Here is a 23,764-nt window from a genome sequence, read left to right on the forward strand (position 1 = left end):
GAATCAGACTGGAGTGTTCTTGTTTCAATACACTTTTCCAAGCCCTAGAGACTCAGATGAAGTAGGGGCTCAGGAATGTGCATGTTAACAAGGCCTCGGCTGGTGCTGGCCCTTGGAGCTGCCATTTCACTTTGGGGAACGCTGCCCTGCAGTCCTCTCCCTGCAACCCACGTCTGTATTTGCCCTTTCGGAACTCTGCCCATCAACAGCGCACTGTCAGGAAGTTGTCAATTAGAGTTTTCTCTTTTGGGTTCCCCTCATGTATTTTGTCTTGATAGACAGGATGACACCAGGAATAGAACTGTGAGAAAGAAATGGTCAGACTTAAGTCTGTTTCTGTCTCTTGAACTGTGTGAGCTGGGACAACTCACTGAATTGCAGAAACTTTCATTTCCCTCATTCATCAAGAAGATGATGCCTGCACATCTGTTTTTTTTTTCTTTTTTTAACATCTATTGGAGTATAATTGCTTTACAATGGTGTGTTAGTTTCTGCTTTATAACAAAGTGAATCAGCTGTACATATACATATATCCCCATATCTCCTCCCTCTTGTTTCTCCCTCCCACCCTCTCTATCTCACCCCTCCAGGCGGTCACAAAGCACGAGCTGATCTCCCTGTGCTATGCAGCTGCTTCCCACTAGCTATCTATTTTACATTTGTTAGTGTATATATGTCCATGCCTCTCTCTCACTTTGTCCCAGCTTACCCTTCCCCCTCCCCGTGTCCTCAAGTCCATTCTCTATGTCTGTGTCTTTATTGCTGTCCTGCCCCTAGGTTCTTCAGAACCTTTTTTTTTTTTTTTTTTTTAGATTCCATATATATGTGTTAGCATATGGTATTTGTTTTTCTCTTTCTGACTGACTTTACTCTGTATGACAGACTCTTGCACATCTGTTTATCAAGCTTGTTTTGAGCCTTAAATGAAGTGATGGACATACAAGCATTTTATGAACTTATAAAATATACTGTTACTATTAAAGAGAAGGAAAACCTGTTGCCAAGATTGAGCTCACTTTGGCATATGCAGATTATTCATCTATTGGGTTATGTATCATAATCGGGCAAGAAATAAACATTTGATCCCTGCCAATGATTCCTGCTCTCCCTTGACACTCTCCACTCACACTTTCGGTGAATAATTGCTTTATGGCTTAAACTTTGTGAAGGATGTTTTAGGGACTCTGGTCTTAGTAGCATCTGCAGCCAAGAAGCTGATATGTGTTGTTTAATGTCAAGATCTTGAAACTTGTTTGTTTTGGTAACTGAAGCTATATTGAAGGGGCTTTTTTTTTTTTTTCCTCCCCTTAAAGCAGGCACTCTGTGTTAAATTCTTACTGGTGTTCCTTTGAGTCATTTGCTCAAAGCGAAATGGTTGTTTCATTTATAGACTTATAATTAGAGAATTCATTTATTTGTGGAAGTTTTTGCTGTGAGCAAGCAGAGGGGCTCTACATGTTTATCACAAGGATATCCTGGCTGGCCCCAGTTTGCTTTGCCACTTGAATATGGATGCTTTGAATTGCCCATGACATGTGAGAGAGTGGCAAAGCTTCCAAATTTTTTCTCAGGTGGTGTATGCAGTAGCTCTTCACTGCTAGTAGGTTCATTTTACTTTTTGAAGGAAAAAAATGTTTTCTCATACTTCTTTGTCTTCAGCTAAACCGCAAACTGGTGAAAAACAACATCTCGCTTACCCACACTTTTGAGCTCTGTAAAGTGATATATAAATTTCCCAAAGAATACGTTTTGAGGGACAGATAAGCAAATTGAACTGTAAATACTGAGTTCTTTGTCTAGACTTTCATATGCTATCTTACCTTAGATGTAAATATATTTTTTAAAAATTGCTGATACTGATAAGTGGCATCCTTGTTGGGTGTTTGCAAAACTGATGTTACTCTGGGTGGAGTTTTAAGTATTTAATCTGAGTATTTAAGCAGATTGTTTGGTGACTATTTTGGCCCATGGTAAAATGTCTTCTAGGACAGTCTTAAGCTTGGTATCAGTAATTTCTAAAACATTCTCTGTCCAAGTCTAACTTGTGGATTCTAGAACTTCCAGAGTTTCCAAACACCCCTGATATCTGAGACTGTCCAATGTACAACAAAAAAGGCTTATAGTGTATTTTCAGCTGAGTTACAGGGTATAGAAAGAATTCCATTGTGTTCTTTGGAGTCTTTTATATTTATCCTACATTCATGTTTGTGTGACACTTGGTTGAAAAAAATATTTTGCAGAGGCCAGTTCAGTCAAAGGGCTGAATGAGCCAAGGCCAGGCCACACCAGCTCCCTATGTCCTGCCATCATGAATCATGACTCGTGGCCTCTGGCCAAAGTGTTTAATATTAGCACTTCTTTCCCACATGAAGGGGAGGAAGCAGAGCTGGCAGTTGTTGAACATGTCATAAGGGCCAGGCTCTGGGCTAGCTATCTTGCTGTCTTTGTTTCCTCGATTAACCAGTTCAGTGATCTGTCCAACATCTCCCATGCCTCACTGTCTTAGACTTTTACTCTGATCATCCCAAACCTTAATTCTCTCCATTACTTGGATTTTACCAATTATTTCTCAAGAAGCACAGAACCATACTTTTTCTTTTTTTTTTTTTACCCACTAATGATCATGCAATTTATTTCTTGCTTTTTACCAAGAATTTAAGGTGATTTCTAAAATAATGCACAGTACATCAAGACATACATTGCACATGGGCAAGGAAGACAGAATAAAGTGGAAAGGGAAGCACAGGCCTGAGGTGATCTATGAGTCCTTTGCATGTTTACTCCCTTTGCCAGCAGAGGAAGTGGCCTTTCCGCCACAGCCCTGCCCAACTGACTCTTTCTGTCAGACCAGTAAGAATACTGCACAGGCTACATTAAGGGCAGGCCAAGTTTCTCTTTGGTTTTCTCAAAACCCGTGCATTTTACTGTATAGAAAAAAAGCACAGCTGGCTTTAGCTTTAGAAAACAAACAACCATAAAATATACAAACTTATTCAGCACATATTTTTGTATCCTAGGTAATGCCAGACGCCCATCATTTTGGCCACTCTATCTAATAGCCCAAAGAGGTTGGCTGTGTGCTCTCACTCCTCAACATGTGAGAACAGTCAGGTTGGAAAAGGGAGACCTAAGGGCCCCTTCAAGCCAGGAATTACGTGGAGTTGGGCCATGATTCTTGTCTTCTGATTTCTAACTAGTGTTGACTCTTCATGGGGATTATGTCTGCTAAATTAGAAGTATGTGTAAACTAAAATTTGCTCATTGAACGCATTCATTTGCTTCCTCTTGACAGTCTTCATTTCTAATTAATTTATAATTAATTAGAACATGGGGGTGGTGGCTGCCTTGATTGCAGTGAGAAGCAACAGCTGACACCAAGAGAGGTGTCCTCAGCAATCTGCACGGGATAATCCCTACAGTTTAGGGTCAACTCCAAACAGCCCCACACCCTCATTAGCTCCAGAGGGTCTCAACTGTAATGGAGCCCAGAACGATTATTACATTTGTTACGATGACCTCATATGATTAAGAACGGCTTCATTTATGTTTAGTAGATTATACTTAAGAAGGCAATGGAGCTCTTTAAGAATCTAACCAATCAACTATACTTCAATAAAATTAAAAAAAAAAAATAAAAGAATCTAACCAGACTCACACGTTCGACACTGCATTGCCCCAATTGAGGTTAACAGAGATGGACAGGAGTGAGCCAAGTGGTATATTCAAGTATCTAGATGGACCAGAAACTTGATAAGAGATGCAAAGAAATAGTATATCTGTTTAAGCAACATGCATTGAAATAGATCTAGTATAGAAACATATATTAAATTTGTCTTTTGCATTTAATTACATGTAGAAGTGAGAACATACTCATTTCTGCCTTTGAAGCAGAAGTGGGAACTAAACAAAATGTTTTAGGCTATAAAAAATATATTTTGTAAAGGTTTTTTTTTTTTTTTTGCATTTATACTCGAGAGAGGGTTGTGTCCAGGTTTGTGTCTATGTATAAATGTGCAGTGAACTATACTGTCCATTTAGTATAAAAACAAGCAAATAATTAGCTAAATTTACTTGTGCTGTGATACGGTGCATCTAAAAGTGTGTAAAAAGTGAGGATGTGGGAGGACTTCCCTGGTGGCACAGTGGTTAAGAATCCAGCTGCCAAAGCAGGGGACATGGGTTTGAGCCCTGGTCAGGGAAGATCCCACATGTCACGGAGCAACTAAGCCCATGCACCACAACTACTGAGCCTGTGCTCTAGAGCCCATTAGACAACTACTGAGCCCACGCACCACAACTACTGAAGCCTGCATGCCTAGAGCCCATGCTCAGCAACAAGAGAAGCCACTGCAGTGAGAAGCCCGCGCACTGCAGCTAGGGAAAGCCCGTGAGCAGCAATGAAGACCCAAAGCAGACAAAAATAAATAAATTAATTAGTTAATTTTTTAAAAATTGAGGTTGTGGGAAATATTTTTAGTAGCTTTTTTCCCCCAGTTTTTTAAAATGAGAAAATGACTTTTTTTTATAAATAGCATAAATAGCATTTAAAAGTCATTTCGAGCACTGACAAAACAAAATGTTTGTTTACATCTTAAGGCATATATTCATTTTCTCTTGAGATAGAGAAAATAGGTATTTTAAAATATTTCTGAAAAAAGTTTTGGATATGAAATAGATGTGTAAGATTTTGTTCTGAATGAATTTTTTTCCTATCTAACATGGGAAAGTATTGGTCTAAACATGAATCACATTGTGTTGATAAAAGAGGATGAGGAGAGACAGAAAAAATATTCACTTTCCGAAAATTTAGTAGGTGTTTCCAAAATAACAGGCTGATGTCAGTTTCTTATACTCTTCTCTCTATATGTTTATTCACTGATGCTTGTATGTAAGCCATTGTGTAAATCACCTGTATAACGATCTTGCCTTTCCCTTGGCCTTCATCCCCTGTGTTTCAGGTGGGCCAGCCATGAGAGGGTACCTTGTGGCCATCTTTCTGAGTGCTGTCTTCCTCTATTATGTGCTGCATTGTATATTGTGGGGAACAAATGCCTATGGGTAAGTTTTATTTTTGCTGTTTAAAAATGACTACCAAACTGGTCTTTCACATAGACCTGCAAATGATATTAGAGGGACCTATTAAAAAAAACAAAAACAAACAAACAAAAAACAAACCCTGTAACATTTTGAACCTTTTCTAGCTTTTCCATTATAAATTGGAGTTTTACCATTCTAGTATCTTATACATTACATCTAACAGTTTAAATATTGATAAACAACAACATCTTTTTATTGACTTTTCAGTGAAGCAGTGGTGTTGACCATCTTTGGGACATCACATTCTTATTTATATAATTCATCTTTTTGAATTGATGGAGTAATTCTTAGACTCAGTGGCACTTGATTCTTAGAGTCTAAAATGTTTGGATAAGAGACTGTTGATAAAATGTAGACACTACATATGGTTCCTTTTATTTAAAAATATTTGGTGAATAATGTATGTACAATTTGAAATGACTTTGACTTGAAATGTCACATATAAAACTTGAAGAGGCACAGGTAGTTTTATTAAAGAGAAAACTTCTATAATAAGATTTTTATCATTTTTCCTTTTTTTCTATTTTGAAAAGTACTTAGTTTGAATAAATTAATTGCAAATAAAAAATTAGCTACAGTTTATAGCCTGAATAGAAATGACTAGAATAAATACCACTTGATTTCCCTGCATTCGTCACAAAGCATATGACAATCTAGAAAACTTCAAAATCAATTATATTTCTTTGAAAAAGGAGTAACAGCAGTTACTGATACATCACAACTCGTCAACTTATAATACAAGCTTCCTGACATGCATTTCCTGAGTGAACCCAAATGACTTTTTTTAAAACAAGGAAATTTTGACAAGTTGAAGTGAAGTAAAGTAAAATAGTTCATGGCTTCTAAGCAACAGGTTTTGTTTTTTAAAAACCAAAAGAAAATTCAGAACAGCATTGTAATAGGAAAAATTAAAGCTATGCTACCACATACAAAATTTTGCTAGAGTCAATTGAGTATAACACAACTTTTCGAGCCAAAGGAAAACAAATCAAGAGATTAAAAAAATGATTCTGTCTAATCTAAAAGAAATCTACTGATTTCTACAAGTGTCACAGAGGGTTTGAGGTAGTGCAACTGTCTGTACTTTCCTTGTGGTGTGTTTAAAAAAAGGGGGGTGGGGTAGGAGGAGGGGAGAAGAAATGTTTTCTTGCTTCTGAAAGCAAAGAACTTATTGGAATTAGAGAATAAACTGACCATGCAAGTATGTCCCTCCTTTTGGCTGTCACTTGTGCTCATCTGCCAACCAAACATTTCCTTGCGTCCCACTGTGGCAACTATCCTTTTAGGATTCAAGCCCACAGTTAAGGCTGGTCTGTTAGATTAACAACAACAAAAAAAGAGCACATTAAACCCTTTATACCTCCCTAAATTTCTTTACACCTGAATAAGTCCAAATACAGGATAGCTGATTAAGCCTTTCTTTTTCTAAAAGCAAATCGAGTCACTGTCCTTTCTTGTTAATTTATGCTTTTTCTCATGAGAATGATTTTTTTCTAGAAAAGTGAACAGATAAACCACAGTTTATATCTAAAAAATAAACTTGCCAAATGTTGCTGATACTAAAAACAGATTAGTTATCATGGGAGGAAAATCAGATAATCTAGATTAAATTGCCTACTGAAAGGTGAATATAAAATGTTTTGTAGCATTAAGTTTTTGTTATAGTACTACACTCGGGAGAAACATTAAGGAAAAAAATCTTTCCCAATTATCTTCAATGTGGTTAAAAACAAAACATCTCGTACATAATGGTAATTAATATGAATTTGTTTTTACAAAGTATTCTAATTTACCAAATTTCATATTTAGATGGGGGTGGGGAGAGAGGCTCTCTTGTCCCTCCTCCTAACTTTGCAAATCCTTGAGCTATGCTTTGCTAAACTACCATTCACACCAAGTGTGAGACCATCGTTACCGTGCTACTCTATCAAGAACATTCTAAGATATTTTCTATAATAAAGATAAATAGAGAAAACGTTAATATACATGTTGCTGTATTCTACAATGTTTGCAACAAACTGTAAACTAACATAGTTTGAACCAACAGTACCCTCAGTTATGCAAAACACTTTTTCAACCCTGAGGATGGGTGATTCAAAAACACTAAAGGCATCAAATTAGACTATGTCTATTTCTCCTCAAAATATATTTTCAAAACTCAGAATTCAGAAGTCTGATACTTTTGGAAATTCCTTTGCTTGAGTTTCCCAGATTTTTGCTCAGAAATTGCTACTATGTATTATAAATGTTTAAAAAAATTCTTCATCTTAATGCAAATGACCAGAGCTGAAAAAATGACGTGGACAACAGGTTGGAAAACCCAAATCACTTAGCTTATAAATGCATAATGTAATCCTGGAGGACAACTGTCTGTTAGTCTAGAGGTATCCTTTTTCCTATTGTCAGTCCTTTGGTGAGAAATCAAGTTTTGATGACCTTTAAATCCTGAATGAGTGGTGAGTATAGGATGTCAAAATAAACCACATAAAAACTTCCTGCCTTAGACAAAAGTTCGGTACTTTTTGCCAGTGTTTGAATAGTAGATCCTAGACCATGTTTCTAGGTTTTGTTTTGTTTCACTAGATTAAAAAAATGATGCTTCTGCATTTAACTTCGTCACTGGTTGATTGTAACGCTCTTTATGGAAGGAAGTTAGGCAAATCATTGTAAATGCTCTTTATGGTCACTGGAAAAACCCAGTGCCAGGTGGGTCGGTTTGGACACAAGTTTTGAGGTTTTGGACTTAAATAATGAGCCATAGATCTTAGAAGTCTGATTATATACCACATGAGGATCCTACTGCAGGCATCTCTCCCTCCATCTCTGCCACTTTTGTCTCTGTCCTGTACTTAGTAATGGAAGACAAGAACAGAAAAGAAAGCACGAAGTTTACTAGATTGCTAATTCCCTACAAATCCTATTCTTGGCCACAGGGGAAATGATAAAGAAGACAATGAAAAGGGTCCAAATTCAGCACAGTTTTCTTGTTATCAGAATTTGAGGAACCTTCATGTCACTCCTAAGCTAACACATTACTCCAGACACAGAAAGTATCGTGAAATTACCTCGGATGCTGGTAATTACCTCGGGGCTGGAAATTACCTCGGAACTTGCTTCCTTAAAAACTGTTTAAGACAAGTAATTGTCTTTTTTTAAGAAAAAACACCCACAGTCTTCACAATATCCCAAAAGAGTTTGTTTTCTGGTTTGATAACCTTAGAAACCAAGTAATATCTTATACTTTATTTTGTCCTCTGACTATAATTTGGTTTGTGTGGCTTGGTGTGCTGGCCCACCATATTTATGTACCTTCCTTACACATAAATCAAGAGAGTTTTGCCATTTGGGGTATTTACAAAAGATGATTCTCTGCATCTGGCCTCAGACTTCAGAAACCTAGCAGTTTTAACTGTGGATTTTGTCCCAAAATAAGTTTAAAATTGAGTCAGTCCATGAAGGGTTTAGGCTGTTTCTCTTTGAATCCTGTGATTGCAGAAGACAATTGATTCGTTTTCTTTTTTAGATTAATTCTCCACACAACTGATGATCATTAATAGTTTTTTATATTAGGCTGTTTTGCTCTTGCCTGGCTGAGTCTGGGTCCTGCTGTCCCCTGTCCCCTTCATTTGTTTTCATTGTTGTGCTCTGTCTTGTATCACAATACCCTTTGAAATTGTGGAGACAAGTGCTCCATTCAGGGGACGCACAAGCGCCTAACCTGTGCCAAGAATAGAGGGGAGTTAGATATGTGACTCTAAATGGTGGAATTTGTGGAGTCCCCGGGGCACGGGCAGGGGCTACGGAACCTGCTCGGGGCAGTGTCTCTGTGGCGTTTGCTGCCCATGGGTGTCCCCGCGTGTGCAACGGAGGAGCTACATAGCCGTGTGCATTTCTCAGGCTTTCAGGAACTTCTAAACCGTGAGTCTGGTCTTGGCTTCCACTGCGTGATGATCCCAGTTCTTCTCAAAGGGTCCTTTAAGTCACTGCTCTTTGACCTTTCTGGGTCACTCGTCACCTCAGCCTTTTCCACTCTCTCTTGCTTTGCATCCATGAATCCTCAAATGTGTCCAGGACTTAGGAGAAACTTCTGTCATCCCTCAGGGGCTGCGGTGAGCGTTTCTATTCCCTGCCTGAGAAGCCTCTCACTGGTGGCACCGCGTGGGTTCCCAGGGCATTTTCTTCCCTTTGGGCCGTCTTCCTAGTTCTGGTTTCTGACTGACGCTATTTTTGTCTCATAGGGTGCCACCTGTGGAAATGAAGAAGAGAAATAAGATCCAGCCTTGTTTATCAAAGCCAGCTTTTGCCTCTCTCCTGAGGTAAAAATACAAAAGAAACCGTGGCACACAAAATGTTCAAAATGCGTTTGTAATCATTCTCCACACTTGTTTGCTTTTTTTCATGCAAATCTTAGCAGTATAAGTACATAATATGGTTATCCTACATTTAAGGAAGAGCTTGACTATCCTGTGTCTTTTTGTGCTTTTAGTCAGAACTCTGCATATATTTTAAGAAAAGGCATTGAAGAACTCAGTCAGACCAGTATTCTTTTCACACAGGTGAGATTAGAGAGGTCTATTTGTGTTTGATCATAAAAGAGTACACTGTCCTTTTAGGGTTTTCTTTCCCCACCCTTGTTCCCATGTTATTTTCCACCCTTGCTATTTTTATTTAACTTCTAGGTTAAAGTTTACAGTAGATATTTTCCCTTCACAGACTTTTAATGGACTACATAGAGTGTAAATAATGATTGTTCATTATGGTTGTCAGGACTTGTAGGGAATTTACTCTTCCATCCATAAATATTCTTTTCCTTTGCCATCACTGCTTTGATAGAGTGCTGGTCAAAATGCTTCCAGATTAATAGAAATCAATGACAGTCAGGTCTGGGCATGTTGAAGTGTGTAAAACACATACAAGCTTTTCAGCATTTTATCTTTTAAGGATCTAAAATTAACATTGTCTTTTCTTATTTTCTTTTATCGTATTACTGTATCTCTCCATGACTGGTTCTTAACCTTTTGGGGCCACAGGTCCCTTTAAAAATCAGCCAACCTGGGCTTCCCTGGTGGCGCAGTGGTTGAGAGTCCGCCTGCTGATGCAGGGACACGGGTTCGTTCCCCAGTCTGGGAAGATCCCACATGCCGTGGAGCGGCTGGGTCCGTGCGCCATGGCTGCTGAGCCTGCGCATCCGGAGCCTGTGCTTCGCAACGGGAGAGGCCACAACAGTGAGAGGTCTGCGTACCGCAAAAAAAAAAAAAAAAACACAAAAAACCAGCCAACCTTCTGGAAAACTTTAGATACATAAAATATTTTTACATCTGACTACAGTTGTGCTGCGGCTGCTTGTAGTCAATCTGTGGGTGTGTGTCCAGTTAGGATCACCGCAAAACTAGAAGAGTGATGTTAAACTTTTTTTTTTTTTTTTTTTTTTTTTTTACCATGACCCATAGTAAGAAATACATTTTGCTTTGGAACTTAGTATCCATACGTATTTATAATAAAAAAAAAAAGAATTTTTACCTTTCCTACTCCAGATACCCTGTATTCTGTTCTATTCACTTTTTAAAAATGAGCTGATTATGACTTGCAAAATTGACTTCATGAGCCACCTATGGGTTGCAGACTGCAGCTTCAAAGTGCTACCCTAGAATCAAGGTACTCTTCAGCTTTCGAGAGAAAAGGCATTTTCTTAGAAAACCCAAAGGGGTTAAAGTATTTATGAAAGATTGCTCAGCAGGTGTGTAAGTCTGCACATTTGTCATGTGAACAGTATTCCCTGGCGGCAGAGCTCCCTTTGCAGTGGCCATCAGGAGAAGCTCTGCTGGGAAACCTGGCGGAGTTACCTGCAGTGCTATGAAGAGGACACCTTTCCTTACCGTTGAGCTTGGGTGTGGTTTCATCTTTGTCAGGTATGGGTTAGTGACTCCAGATAATAGTTACTTCACTTTTTATATCTTCGGTTTCTTTGTCTCGTCGACTGAAAAAAAAAAAAAAGCACAGCCTAAAAGTTGAGAATGTTTTATTTGGGGACCTTACTGAGGACTGTAGCCTGGGATGGCAGGCTCTCAGCTCTGAGGAGCAGTTCCAAAGAGGTAAGGGAGGAAATATTGGAGTTTTTGCTGAAAAAGACAGACAGACATGTAGTCATGTTGCAGGAAGGTGGACCCCTTCCAGGGTCCTAGAGTGAGTTCTTGTGTAACACTCGGAAATGAATTGTCTGCGGAGACGCACGTGCTGACAAAGCAAGAGACTTTATTGTGAAGGGGCGCCGGGGCGGAGAGCGGCAGGGTAAGGGAACCCAGGAGAACTGCTCTACCACGTGGCTCGCAGTCTCGGGTTTTATGGTGATGGGGTTAGTTTCCGGGTTGTCTCTGGCCAAGCATTCTCACTCAGGGTCCTTTCTCGTGGTGCACGCATCACTCAGCCAAGATGGATTCCAGCGAGGAGGATTCTGGGAGGTTGGTAGGACACGTGGACTGGCGTCTCCTCTCTCTTTTTGACCTTTCCCGAATTCTTCCGGTTGGTGGTGGCTCATTAGTTCCGTGTTCCTTCCCAGGACCTCCTGTCGTAAAATAACTCATGCAAGTTGTTACTGTCTTTGCCTGGTCAGGGCAGGCGGTTTCAGTCAGCGTTTCCCTTAACAGTCAGGTATCAAAAGATGACTGCTAATCACAAAAAAGCAGACGTCTCAAGTTAATGATTTTAGTGCTTCTCTATGAATAGGAAGATGCAGGAGTCTGGGCTTATTGAAATTATTCCTTTTGATATGCACCTTAACTATCTAGGGGGAGCATCCTGTTTTTCTCCACCGTGTATCCCCCTCGGGGTGTACCGTCTGGGGCGGCTGCAGTGGGCTGAAGGCTTGCTGGCCTCAACATCCTTTGTTTACTGGAATGGCAGGCCACATTTTTTTTTCCACAATCTAAATTGGTTAGTAGAATTTATCTTCCTTTCCAGGCTTTTGTAGGAGTAACAACAGCAAAGATGATCATTATAATGTAATACAACATACTGTAACATAATACAATGTAATATATAATTATTACAGATAAGGCGGATACTTATTGAGCCCGTACTCTGTGTGAGACATGGAGTTATCGACTGAAAAAAAAAAAAAAGCACAACCTAAAAGTTGAGAATTATGTTTTATTTGGGACGTTACTGAGGACTTAAGCCTGGGATACAGCCTCTCAGATAGCTCTGAGGGACTGTTTCAAAGAGGGAGGAGCCAGGATTTATAGGAGTTTTGGGGAAAAAAACAGGGAGTCGAACATCAAAAGATTACTGCTGGACTTCCCTGGTGGCGCAGTGGTTAAGAATCTGCCCGCCAATGCAGGGGACACGGGTTCAAGCCCTGGTCCAGGAAGATCCCACATGCCACGGAGCAACTAAGCCCGTGCGCCACAACTACTGAGCCTGCGCTCTAGAGCCCACGAGCCACAACTACTGAGCCCATGAGCCACAACTACTGAGCCTGCGCTCTAGAGCCCATGCTCCGCAACAAGAGAAGCCACTGCAATGAGAAGCCTGCAACGAAGAGTAGCCCCTGCTCACTGCAACTAGAGAAAGCCCATGCGCAGCAACGAAGACCCAACGCAGCCAAAAATAAATTAAATAAATAAATTTAAAAAAAAGATTACTGCTAATTAAAGAAAAACCAGACATCTCAAGAAAATGAATTTACCCCTTTTCTACATGTGGGAAGATGCAAGGAACTGTATTATTGGAATTATTCCTTTGATACGCACCTCAGTGATCTGGGGCCAGTATCCTGTTTTCCTTCCTCCTGAATTCCCCTCAGGGTGCACAGTTGGGGGCGGCTGCAGTAGCCGAAGGCTTGATGGGCTTCAACATCCTTTGTTGACTGAAATGGCAGGCCACATTCTTTGCCACAGTGCTTAACAGTTATTTCATTTAGAAATAAAATGTAAGTCACCTAGTACACGGTCTGACTGGCAGTATCCCACCAACTCCGAAGAATAGCATCCTTTATTGCTTTCACCTCAAGGTGCAAAGTCATCTGTGGTTTACTTTCCCAAGGAAGCCTGGGAAAGATCTTGAACCTCCTCTCAATCTTAAGTCAGGTGACCTGACACTTCCTCTCCCCAGAGCAGATCCTAAGCTTAGGGATCAACCCTGATACAGATAATGACCTTTTGAAGTTGGCTGGACCCCTGAGGCTGCTAACACTTGTCACAACTGAATCTAGCAGGCACACCCTTCTCGAGTAGGAAGGGCTAGTTTCTCACCTCTTTGCTTAGTCTGAATATGGTATGAGTTCTTAGCTCTAAAGATCTTGAGCTCCTGTGACTTGCCTAAGGTTAGTGGTTCCTGGGTAGCAAAACCAGGATCAAGCTGAAGCTAATTTGTCCCTACTCTACTGCTGTTTATTTCCATTTTATCATGCAGCCTCTGAAACCCCAGGGGCGCTCTGATCTCCACCTGCAATTTTTATACTAAGGAAGAACAAAACTGATAAGGCCGGAAAGAAGGGGCCATGTGTTGGGGATGGGATAGGGATTAGCTTGACTTGCTCTGCAGTACTTAGTCCTGGTAGGTGGAAATGGCATTTTAATATGTGCTTTACCTCTTCCTTATCTCCTTCTTTTTTTTTTTTTTTTTTGATGTGGACGTTTTCAAAGTCTTTATTGAATTTGTTACAATATTGCTTCTGTTTTATGTTTTGGTTTTTTGGCCCGGAGGCATGTGGGATCGTAGCTCCCTGACCAGAGATTGAACCCGCACCCCCTGCATTGGAAGGTGAAGTCTTAACCACTGGACCACAAGGGAAGTCCCTGTTCCTTCTCTTTAATGAAAAAAAACTTATTTCTTTCTATTTCATAATGGTCCCATAAAGAATTAGTTTGGAGTTGAAATTCATTCAGTCATTTCTTAAATGTATGTTGACTGCTCTGTGCCAGGAGCTAAAAGTGAGGGAAAAAAACAGAGAAAACAGAGGCACCTCATCAAACATTGTTGTCTGAGAGAGTACCTGAGTGGAGCAGGGGGGCAGGACAGGCAACAAGAAGACAAATATCCGTAGTTCTTGTTCTTGAGTAAATTTTAATTTAATGACCTCAGGAAAGAGTTCAGTTCTAGCTACCTCTAACTTTCAGTGTTTTTTTTTTTTTAAGAAGATGTTGGGGGTAGGAGTTTATTAATTAATTAATTAATTTTGGCTGTGTTGGGTCTTCGTTTCTGTGTGAGGGCTTCCCCTAGTTGTGGCAAGCGGGGACCACTCTTCATCGCGGTGCGCGGGCCTCTCACTGTTGTGGCCTCTCCTGTTGCGGAGCACAGGCTCTGGACTCGCAGGCTCAGCGGCCATGGCTCACGGGCCCAGCCGCTCCGCGGCATGTGGGATCTTCCCGGACCAGGGCACGAACCCGCGTCCCCTGCATCGGCAGGCGGACTCTCAACCACTGCGCCACCAGGGAAGCCCCAGTGTGTTTTTATTTTCACAGCTGACAACAGCTTTATGGTACCTTTTCTTTTGGGAGTGGATCAGCATCTGTACTTTTACTTTCCCTTATTTCTTCCTTTGTCTCTTCCTGTAGATGGCTGTCACTGGTGTTTGCTGGTTTGTAAATTTTGTGCCCCCCCTACTCCCCACCCAAAGCTGTTACATAATTTTGGTTTTACTGCTTGGAAAGCGTTTCCCTTCCAGGTGTGTAGATCCAGTGTACATTCCATTCTAGGTAATATTTAAGTAGTGTTTAAGATGATTTTTAAAGAATCTTAAAAATAGTTATACATTCATGTATAGTTAATACAACAATAGGAATGACGTACTATAGTTATTTACAGTTGTGATTTTAAAAACATGCAAATATTATACACATTTGGGAAAATCATTCTTTATCCTTTTCTTCCAGGTTTCATCAGTTTCACCCTTTTCTGTGTGCAGCTGATTTTAAAAATACTGCTTCCTTCTATGGTAGCGATAAGTTTGATTTGCCCTATGGGATAAGAACATCAGGTCAGTAATATTATTCTTACCCTGCCCTGTTAATATGAGTGGTGTTTGATGTGAATCACATGTTTATATCATTTTAAGGCCTTTTAATCTTTCTGTTTCATAATGATTCCTAAGGATATGATTTGGGGATTGGGTGAAAGGAATTAAATTTTAATACATAAATCCCCATTCATTTTGAGTCAGTGTGGAATAAAAGAATGAAAAAAGTAGATTTTTTTGTTTTTGAGAAACTGCTTTTCACTTTTGTTTTGCCACCATATTATTCATGAGTTCCAATGCCTTACTTTATTCCAATTCAGAATTAGCAAGACAACTCTATGGGTTAACTTCCTCCCTATTTCCCATTTCACCTCTTTACCTATGAGTTTATTTTATGTCATCAGCACATTCTAGGTCCTTGGTCAATCTTTTAATTTAATCAGAGGATATTTTATTTTTGCTAAATTTAGAGAGAATTGCTCCACTTACTAATGATGAAACGATTTTCCCTCTGCTTGTTGACAACTGCTTTGCCTTGCACAATTTTATATTCTAGATTTTGAGGGACCCTGAAAGCCTAGGAGGTGACAAGCCTATAGTTTCCCAAGTTAGACTTTTCTTATTCACCTGATCCTGTGTGTGTGTGTGTGTGTGTTTAAAATACATTGCAGAGAGTTTGATAATCTAATAGGTTTAAAGTTGCAGAATATTAATTTCTATACCAATGTCAGTTTCAGAATCATCTGATATGATTAATTTTTGGTTATGATTGTTTTTCGATTAAGCATCTTATTTTTCTGGGGTTTTTGGAGAATGTCCTTAGAGCATTTACCATTTTGAGTGCGCCTGTTAAGTAGTGCTGGCTAATTGCGGTTGTAATATGAATTTTCACCACAGAATAAATCACCGGTGGCCACGCCAGTCTGAAGTGGGCTTTGGGGAGGGCGTTGGATAAGGCGGTTTACTGTGCACCTAAGAAGTCATGATTGCTTTTATTCCTAATACTCCATTTGTTTTCTAGCCGAATACTTTCGACTTGCTCTTTCAAAACTGCAGAGTTGTGATCTCTTTGATGAGTTGGACAAGTGAGTTTGTTTTCTTGCTTCTGTTTTACTTTTAGTTTTAGCTAAGTTGATTCAAAACATGTACCCCAGTGTAAAATATATTCACCCAGGAAGATTCCATAGCTTTTGTGCATAAATAAAATGCCTAGGAGTTATTTCTATGACACTTGAAGTAAACAAACTACAAATATAGTTTAGAAGTTGCATAATTGGTTGGCTCAAAAGATTGCAGACAGTCTTGATGATGTGCCATGCTAGTCCCAAGTCAGGACTTTTTTTTTTTTGCTGTACGCTGGCCTCTCACCGTTGTGGCCTCTCCCGTTGTGGAGCACAGGCTCCGGACGCGCAGGCTCAGCGGCCATGGCTCACGGGCCCAGCTGCTCCGCGGCATGTGGGATTTTCCTGGACCGGGGCACGAACCTGTGTCCCCTGCATCGGCAGGCGGACTCTCAACCACTGTGCCACCAGGGAAGCCCCCAAGTCAGGACATTTTTAACCCATGTTCATCTTTTCTAAGTTGTTGTTACTGAAGAATTAATTCACACTCCCTGTTAATCAGCTGACAGCCTCCTTCCATGGCATGGTTCCCATACCTTCCCATACATCTTCTAAACCGCTCGTTCATGAGGATCTTTTCTGTTTCACTTGAATATTGGATTTCAGAAGCAGCTCTCTTCCTTTCATTCAGAATTACATTTGAGGGAAGTGATCAGCTTGCTTAGATACACATTTTCTGACTACAAAAGGCAGTTTAGTTTTTAGAAAAATTTGGTGTCCATTTAACCCCTTAGGAATTGAGTTGCCAAAGACAGACTTCTTAGCAAGTCAACTTATTTTACAGAGGTGGACTTATTTCACAAAGTTTTAAGCTGTACTTTAGAATTTGGCCAGTTGTCCAGTGGGATGAGAAGGGTGATCTGCAGCTGTGAGGCCTCCATTAAAAAGGAAAATGGCAGGGCCTCCCTGGTGGCGCAGTGGTTAAGAGTCCGCCTGCCGATGCAGGGGATACGGGTTCGTGCCCCGGTCTGGGAGGATCCCACATGCCGCGGAGTGGCTGGGCCCGTGAGCCATGGCCGCTGGGCCTGCGCGTCCGGAGCCTGTGCTCCGCAACGGGAGAGGCCACAACAGTGAGAGGCCCGCATACCGCAAAAAGAAAAAAAAAAAAAAAAAAAAGGAAAATGGCAGAATTCCCCCTCTTATCCAAGAGAATAGAGGTGCTTTTTGGTGGGTGCAGAAATGGGGGCAGTACACGGAGGTGTGAAAATGGAGATAGTTTACAGAACAGAGCTGGAGGAGCTGTGCTAGATTTTGTCTGAATTTATCCAAGTTTTCTCTGTCAGGGGCCCAGATTATTGAGGTGTAGATTATGTAATAATGTTGGTTCATTTCAGTTTGTACTTTTTATAATTTAAAACTATGCCAGCAACCTAATCGATTTCAATTTTTGATTGCATATCCACAGCAACCATATATATTCTTTTCTAACCAAAATTTATACAGCTCTCATCTGCAGGATATTGCTTTATGCAGACCTTTGGCATGTGTGCTTTTTATCAATTCTCTCTAACTTTTTACAACCACCCTGCAAAGTATGGTCGATGATCTCCATTTTTTAAATTGAGAAACTGAGGCCAGGCAAACGTATATAGTTTGTTAGAGCTGGTAAATGTCAGAGCCAGGATGTGAACCTGGGTGGGTCCATCCAGGGCTGGATGTTTGACTTAACAGTGATAATGGTTATATCTTAAATAATTGTAGCAGGTATCTGCAAAGCTTTGAAAAAAATCCTTGGCCCTGTAAATGTGAGATACTGTCAGGATTCTTGATGGGACGTGACTGGAACTTTTGTTCTTGCCTGTTTTTTTTTTTTTTTTTTAACTTATTTTTGGCTGCGTTGGGTCTTCATTGCTGCGCACGAGCTTTCTCTAGTTGCGGCGAGCGGGGGCTACTCTTCGTTGCGGCGTGCAGGCTTCTCATCGCAGTGGCTTCTCTTGTTGCGGAGCACGGGCTCTAGGCGCGCAGGCTTCAGTCATTGCCTGGTTTTTATCTTAGAACTAGCCGTGCTTTATTTAGTTGCTTTCAGAGCCTCTTCCTGCACAGGTATTCATCATCTGTATGTGCCTCAGCCAGGCTACCTCCTCTCTTCTTGCTGACTTGGTCTGGCTGCTCCCACCCTTTCCTCCTGCCTCCCAATCCCACCATCAACCCACGTCAGGTCCTCAGCATCACTAGCATTGGGAGGGAGGTGGGTGTGGGTGGTGAGGAAGCACTGAACATCATGCTGATTGCACAAAGGTTCTTGAGTCTGAAGTTGTTAAGAGATGGAGGTACCATCAAGGTACAAGCAGAAACTGTGCAGGTATTGAGTGAATGGAGGCTATCCCTGTAGGATCCTCCCAGAGTGAGGACAGTGATGCACTAGACACTCAGCATTGCTGAATTGCTTGTGTGATGTGTGCAAACTTGGTCCCTAGAGACTTCAGAAAGAGTGTTTTGAAAGTGGATAAGAATATACTTGTGACAATATTATCTTCATTTAGATATTAACTTTTAGGAGGAGTTCACGTGTAATAATAAATTTTACCTACATTTTAAGTAAGTCATTCTACATTTGTCTGAAACTCACAGTACAATCCAAAGATCATAACAGGCCAGCCCATGCCTGAGCAATAAATATATTTTAAGTAAACCCCAGAAAGGCAGAATACACTAACCTGCCTATCGCTGCCTCGGAGTCAGCTTAGTCTACCCCCCAGATAACCTTATACATTTCCCATTTCTCCTCTCTGCCTGGGGAAATGCTGTAGAAGAAAGAGGTGTGAGAACTGTCTGTCCTTCTCTGGCAGAGGATCTGGACCGCCCCCTTAGTCGGGGAGTCCTCCCTGAGCCCTCACTGTGGATCCGGGAGCTGTGGCCCTCGTGTACCAGGAGGAAGCCTTTCTGGCCGAGGCTTGCTCACTCTCTGTAGGGGTCTGTGGGTCAGAGAGGAGGGGCTCAGGTGGAGAGAGGTGAGAACCTCATTTTCAAGTCCCTTCCCCCTTTGGCTGTTCTGTTCACCTTCTATCCCCTTTGTCCCTCCCACAAAGGTTCAAACATTTTTTTTGTTGTTTCAAATCTGAATCCTTTACTTATAGCATGCATGATGCCCTTGGTTGGGATAGATTTTACTGTGAATGGGAAAACTCCAAATATCAGTTGCATTTGCAAGATACAACTTTTCCTCTTTCTTACAATTGTCATGTAAATGAAGGCTGCAGGTAAGCAATCTCAGGCCAGCTTAGCAGCTGTTGATCATCAGAGACCAGGGCTTCTCTATTGTGACTCTGTTATTCCTCCTTATGGTCCAACCTGACGGCTGGACTTCACCAGTCATATGTGCATTCTGGCCAGCAGGGAGGATGAAGAGGGAAGGGCATGCCCCCAGCCATTAAGACTTGCCTCCTTCTTTAAGGACATTTCCCAGAAATTACATATAACACTTTATTACAGCCAGTGATGTGCTGGAGCCTGTTGGTACCAACTTGTGAGAGCTGCCGCTCTTCCCAAGTCCGTGTTCAGTGCCATCAAGGTAGAAGCTTGAAATTAGCCGTGGTGGGAATATATTTATACCATGGAAACTGGCAAACACTGCAAACTAGGGCTTCCCCATCACCCCCCTCTCTCCCAAAGAGGACTGATTGTTAAAAATTTTCTAGCAACCACCAATTATATCCCATTGGCTAGGGGTATAATCACAAGGCCTTTCTGGAAGGTGGACTGGAAAATGTAGCCTCTATTCCATGTGGCTGTGCACCCACCTTAGAGAGAGAGAGAGAGAGAGAGAGAGAGAGAGAGAGTCCTATTTTAAGAGACAAATGAAACATAGTTACTGAGGGGCAAGTAGCAGTCTTTACCAGTGTTGTCCACCATTTTCTATTTCTGTGCCTGGAAATATTCAAGATTATAAAGTCAGTTATGTAACACTATACCAACCTAGCTCGGTGCGTGAAGCAGCCAACTGTGGTTTCTCTCTTGGAAATGAAAGCTGTTGAAACATATTGGTGTTGCAGATCATTTTGAAGCGGGGGTTTCTTATGAGGTCTTATTTATGCCACCTTTGTAGGTAACGTGAGTAAAGTAACTCAGTGAGGCAGAGAAAGCCTTTTTCTAAAGTCACTACCATGAAGAACCTGGGCCAGAAATAAAGAGGGAAGGGAACAGGAGTGTGCATGTTTGGCCGTAGCTCTGTGTGGAAGAGCCCCGGAGTTTTGACAATTCCATGCTGCTGCTTTGCTCTATCTCCCCTCTTCCCTAACCCCTCCATCCCGCCCCCCCACCCCCCACCAAATCTGTTCTTTTTCAAAGTTTTTGGTCACTTAGTAATAATCGTAATAATGTGCCTCCCTTCATGTAATCACATCTGTTAGAAAAAGTATTTTCATTATAGAAGGTTGCCTTTCGCCCAAATTTTGTGATAGGAGTTCTCAATTTTCCCTGTGAAAAGATGAGAGCACATGATAGGCCATTTACATACCCCACTGTATTTTATTATTTTATTTATCTTTTTGGTATGTATTTTTAATAGAGGGTTAATCTTGGGCTTTTTCTTTTATATTCTTTCTGAGTTTCTCTCCTGAGCAATGGTACAGCAGGTTGGGATGGGGTGAATATTGAGGCTGCTAAACTGTTCCCTAAAGAATCCCAGTTACCTCACCTCACCTGTTCCTGCTCAGTTGTGTGGACTGAGGGCCAGACCCAAAAGCACAGTAAAGTCACAGAGAGGGTTAGAGGCAGGAAGGATGGAGATCATTAGTCCAATCCCCTCATTTTATTTTATTTTATTTTTTTGCGGTACGCGGGCCTCTCACTGTTGTGGCCTCTCCCGTTGCGGAGCACAGGCTCCAGATGCGCAGGCTCAGCAGCCATGGCTCATGGGTCCAGCCGCTCCGCGGCATGTGGGATCTTCCCGGACCGGGGCATGAACCCGTGTCCCCTGCATTGGCAGGCGGACTCTCAACCACTGCGCCACCAGGGAAGCCCGAATCCCCTCATTTTAAAGATGAGAGGACCAAGGTCCATAGAGGTTAAGAGGTCTCCAGACTTCCACTGTTCTCCAGTTCCTCCCTTTGCGTTTAACCAGCAGTGCGAAAACAGAAGACTCCACAATTAAATGTCATAGGCTGAGTGTCATCTGAAGAGGTAAGGGGAAGAGAGTTCTGGAACTGTGAATTCTTTTGGGTATATTCTTTAGGATTTTCAGGGCTATAGATCGCCCACCCACCCCCATTATGTAATGTGGCTTCTGCCTTTATCCTTAACCTCAAACCATTTTTAATACTTTTACAGGGCTAAACTAAAACATCTCCGGGGTACATGTATAAATTCACCAAAACAGATGTATGTTAAATAGGGTTTTTCATTTGTTTTTTGTGGGCTTTTTTTTTTTTTTGCCTCTTAAAGATAAATGATCTGGATAGACTCTTCTCTGAATAGATACTACTGAAAAAATTTCCTTTTCTCAACTCTCATCCTGAAGATCATGCACAGTGAATATGCCAGTGGGCCTTCTCTGTAATTTGCCGCTGAGCCAGAGGATCCTAAGTATGGGAAAAAGAAAAAGTCTCAAAGAAATGTTGACAAATCATTTTTTTTTCTTGTTAAGGTGAAATTCACACAACATAAAATGAACCGTTTGAAAGAGAACAATTCAGTGGCACTTAGTACATTGACAGTATTGTGCAACCACCACCTCTAGCTAGTTCCAAAAAGACAAACCATTTAAAAACAATGATTAATCTTTTCGTGTTTTCTTTTCCATGTTCCTCCTTTTATGGGAATGCTCAAACTAGCTGTCTGACCAGAACTTCAGCAGCAGAGGAGCGATGCTAAGGATAGAAAAGGATAGCTTAGAAAAGTTTGTTTTTATTCTTTTGTCGGGGAGGGGGGGCAGGTGGTGGGCATGGGCCATCGGAAATAGAGGGGCGGTACTGGTGAAAAGTTGCTAGAGTCAGCAGGTCAGGCGTAACTGCTCTGGGACCTTGGGCAACTTTCGGAGTTTCTGAACCTTGGTTTTACAAAAGAGGAGGTGGATCTGTATATGCACATTATACCAATGTCAGCTTTACTAGTTAATAAAGTTAAGTTAATAAATTAAGTCAGTGTAACCACTGGAAGAAACTGGGTGAAGGTTACACAGGACTTCTCAGTACTATTTTTGCAACTTCCTGTGAATCTAGAATTATTTCAAAATAGAAAGCTTAAATTGAAAACATACGACCACGTGAAACTTGTGCACGAATATTCAGAGCAGCATCATTCATAATAGCCCCTGAGTGGAAACAACCAAATGTCCAGCAACTGCTCAATGGATAAATTAAATGCGTATCCATACAATGGAATGTAATTCAGCCATACAAAGCAACGCAGTACTGATTCCTGCTAGAGCAGGAGTGAAGCTTGAAAACATTTTGCTCAGTGAAAGCAGTAACAGAAGATCACATATTGTATGACTCCACTTATATGAAATGGCCAGGATAGACAAATCTATAGAGATAGAAAGTGCATTAGTTGTGCCACAGACAGGGGTTGGGATGGGGGTGGAGATGGAGAGTGACTGCTACTGGCTGTGGGGTGTCGTTGTCGGGTGATGCAAACGTTCTGGATTGGATAATGGTGATTGTGGCGCAGCTTTGCGAATATGCTAAAACCTGCTGAATTTTATTATTTAAATGGGTGAATTTCAGGGTGTGTGAATTATATTTCAATTTCAAAAAAAGGTTTTAAGAAGGGGGGGGCTTCCCTGGTGGTGCAGTGGTTGAGAGTCCACCTGCCGATGCAGGGGACACGGGTTCGTGCCCCAGTCCGGGAAGATCCCACATGCCGCGGGGCGGCTGGGCCCGCGAGCCATGGCTGCGGAGCCTGTGTGTCCGGAGCCTGTGCTCTGCAATGGGAGAGGCCACAACAGTGAGAGGCCCGTGTACCGCAAAAAAAAAAAAAAAAAGGAGGGGAGATGGTCGAGGTACCCTCTAGATTCCTTTCTAGCCACTTTGTTCAGAAGGCACCATGATGCCACACCTAGAACAAACGGTTTGGAGTGACACACCTCTAGTTCTCTTGCCATCGTTTCCCTACGTTGTCGCTGTTGATTTCTCAGGACTCGGTTCCTTGTTAATCTCCAAAGCACAGCTCGCACAATGTGGCCGTGCTTTTTTATAAACTTCCCTAATGATTGAGGATATTTTAAGGGAATTGCATCACAAAGAATACCTAAAATGTGCCCATGTTATGAGGTCCTGACCCTTCCTGGCTGTGCGTAGAGCTCTGTAGCACCAGCTTGCACCCTGGTCCTGGGGATTGCCGCTTTCTCCTCAGTGGGAGCCCATCCTCCCACAGCCAGAGCAGCGAAATCCTGGGTCACAAAATCTCTGCTCTCCCTGAAAATACAGGAACCGGCTCTCCTCCTGCAGCCATCACCATCGCGGTCCGCAAGCACGCCAGATTCTGTGGAGAGTGCTTGAGTCCTGCATAGGTGGCTGTAGAGTAACTAACCATAAATATCTTACTTAATGGAGGCGCCTGTGTTAAGTCAGTTGCTTGCTAAGTGGATGGGGGTGTGCGAAGGCTCCCTAGTTGCTCACCCAGGCAGAATCCATTATATCGGCGGTGGCAG

The 23,764-nt window shown here is 41.5% G+C and overlaps 1 protein-coding gene across 14 annotated transcripts in view; it reads left to right on the forward strand.

Annotated features, from left to right (window-relative positions):
• ST3GAL6 (ST3 beta-galactoside alpha-2,3-sialyltransferase 6) overlaps nt 1-23,764 on the forward strand; it is an 81,540-nt gene that overhangs the window by 38,318 nt on the left and 19,458 nt on the right. For 8 of the 14 annotated variants that reach the window (XR_009532564.1, XM_060098657.1, XM_060098667.1 and 5 more), the window contains 6 exons: nt 4,959-5,058; nt 9,336-9,413; nt 9,584-9,653; nt 14,652-14,761; nt 14,970-15,073; nt 16,074-16,137. Coding sequence is in view for 13 of the 14 variants with exons in the window: in XM_060098657.1 (XP_059954640.1) it covers nt 4,970-5,058; nt 9,336-9,413; nt 9,584-9,653; nt 14,652-14,761; nt 14,970-15,073; nt 16,074-16,137 (515 nt within the window). In the remaining variant the exon portion in view is untranslated. Of the gene's footprint in view, nt 1-4,958; nt 5,059-9,331; nt 9,414-9,583; nt 9,654-10,867; nt 11,007-14,651; nt 14,762-14,969; nt 15,074-16,073; nt 16,138-23,764 lie in introns of those variants that run through there. The other 6 variants (XM_060098668.1, XM_060098661.1, XM_060098665.1 and 3 more) reach the window with 5 other exon arrangements.

This window comes from Mesoplodon densirostris, chromosome 5 (assembly GCF_025265405.1).
Source record: "Mesoplodon densirostris isolate mMesDen1 chromosome 5, mMesDen1 primary haplotype, whole genome shotgun sequence".
Lineage (NCBI taxonomy): Eukaryota > Metazoa > Chordata > Mammalia > Artiodactyla > Ziphiidae > Mesoplodon > Mesoplodon densirostris.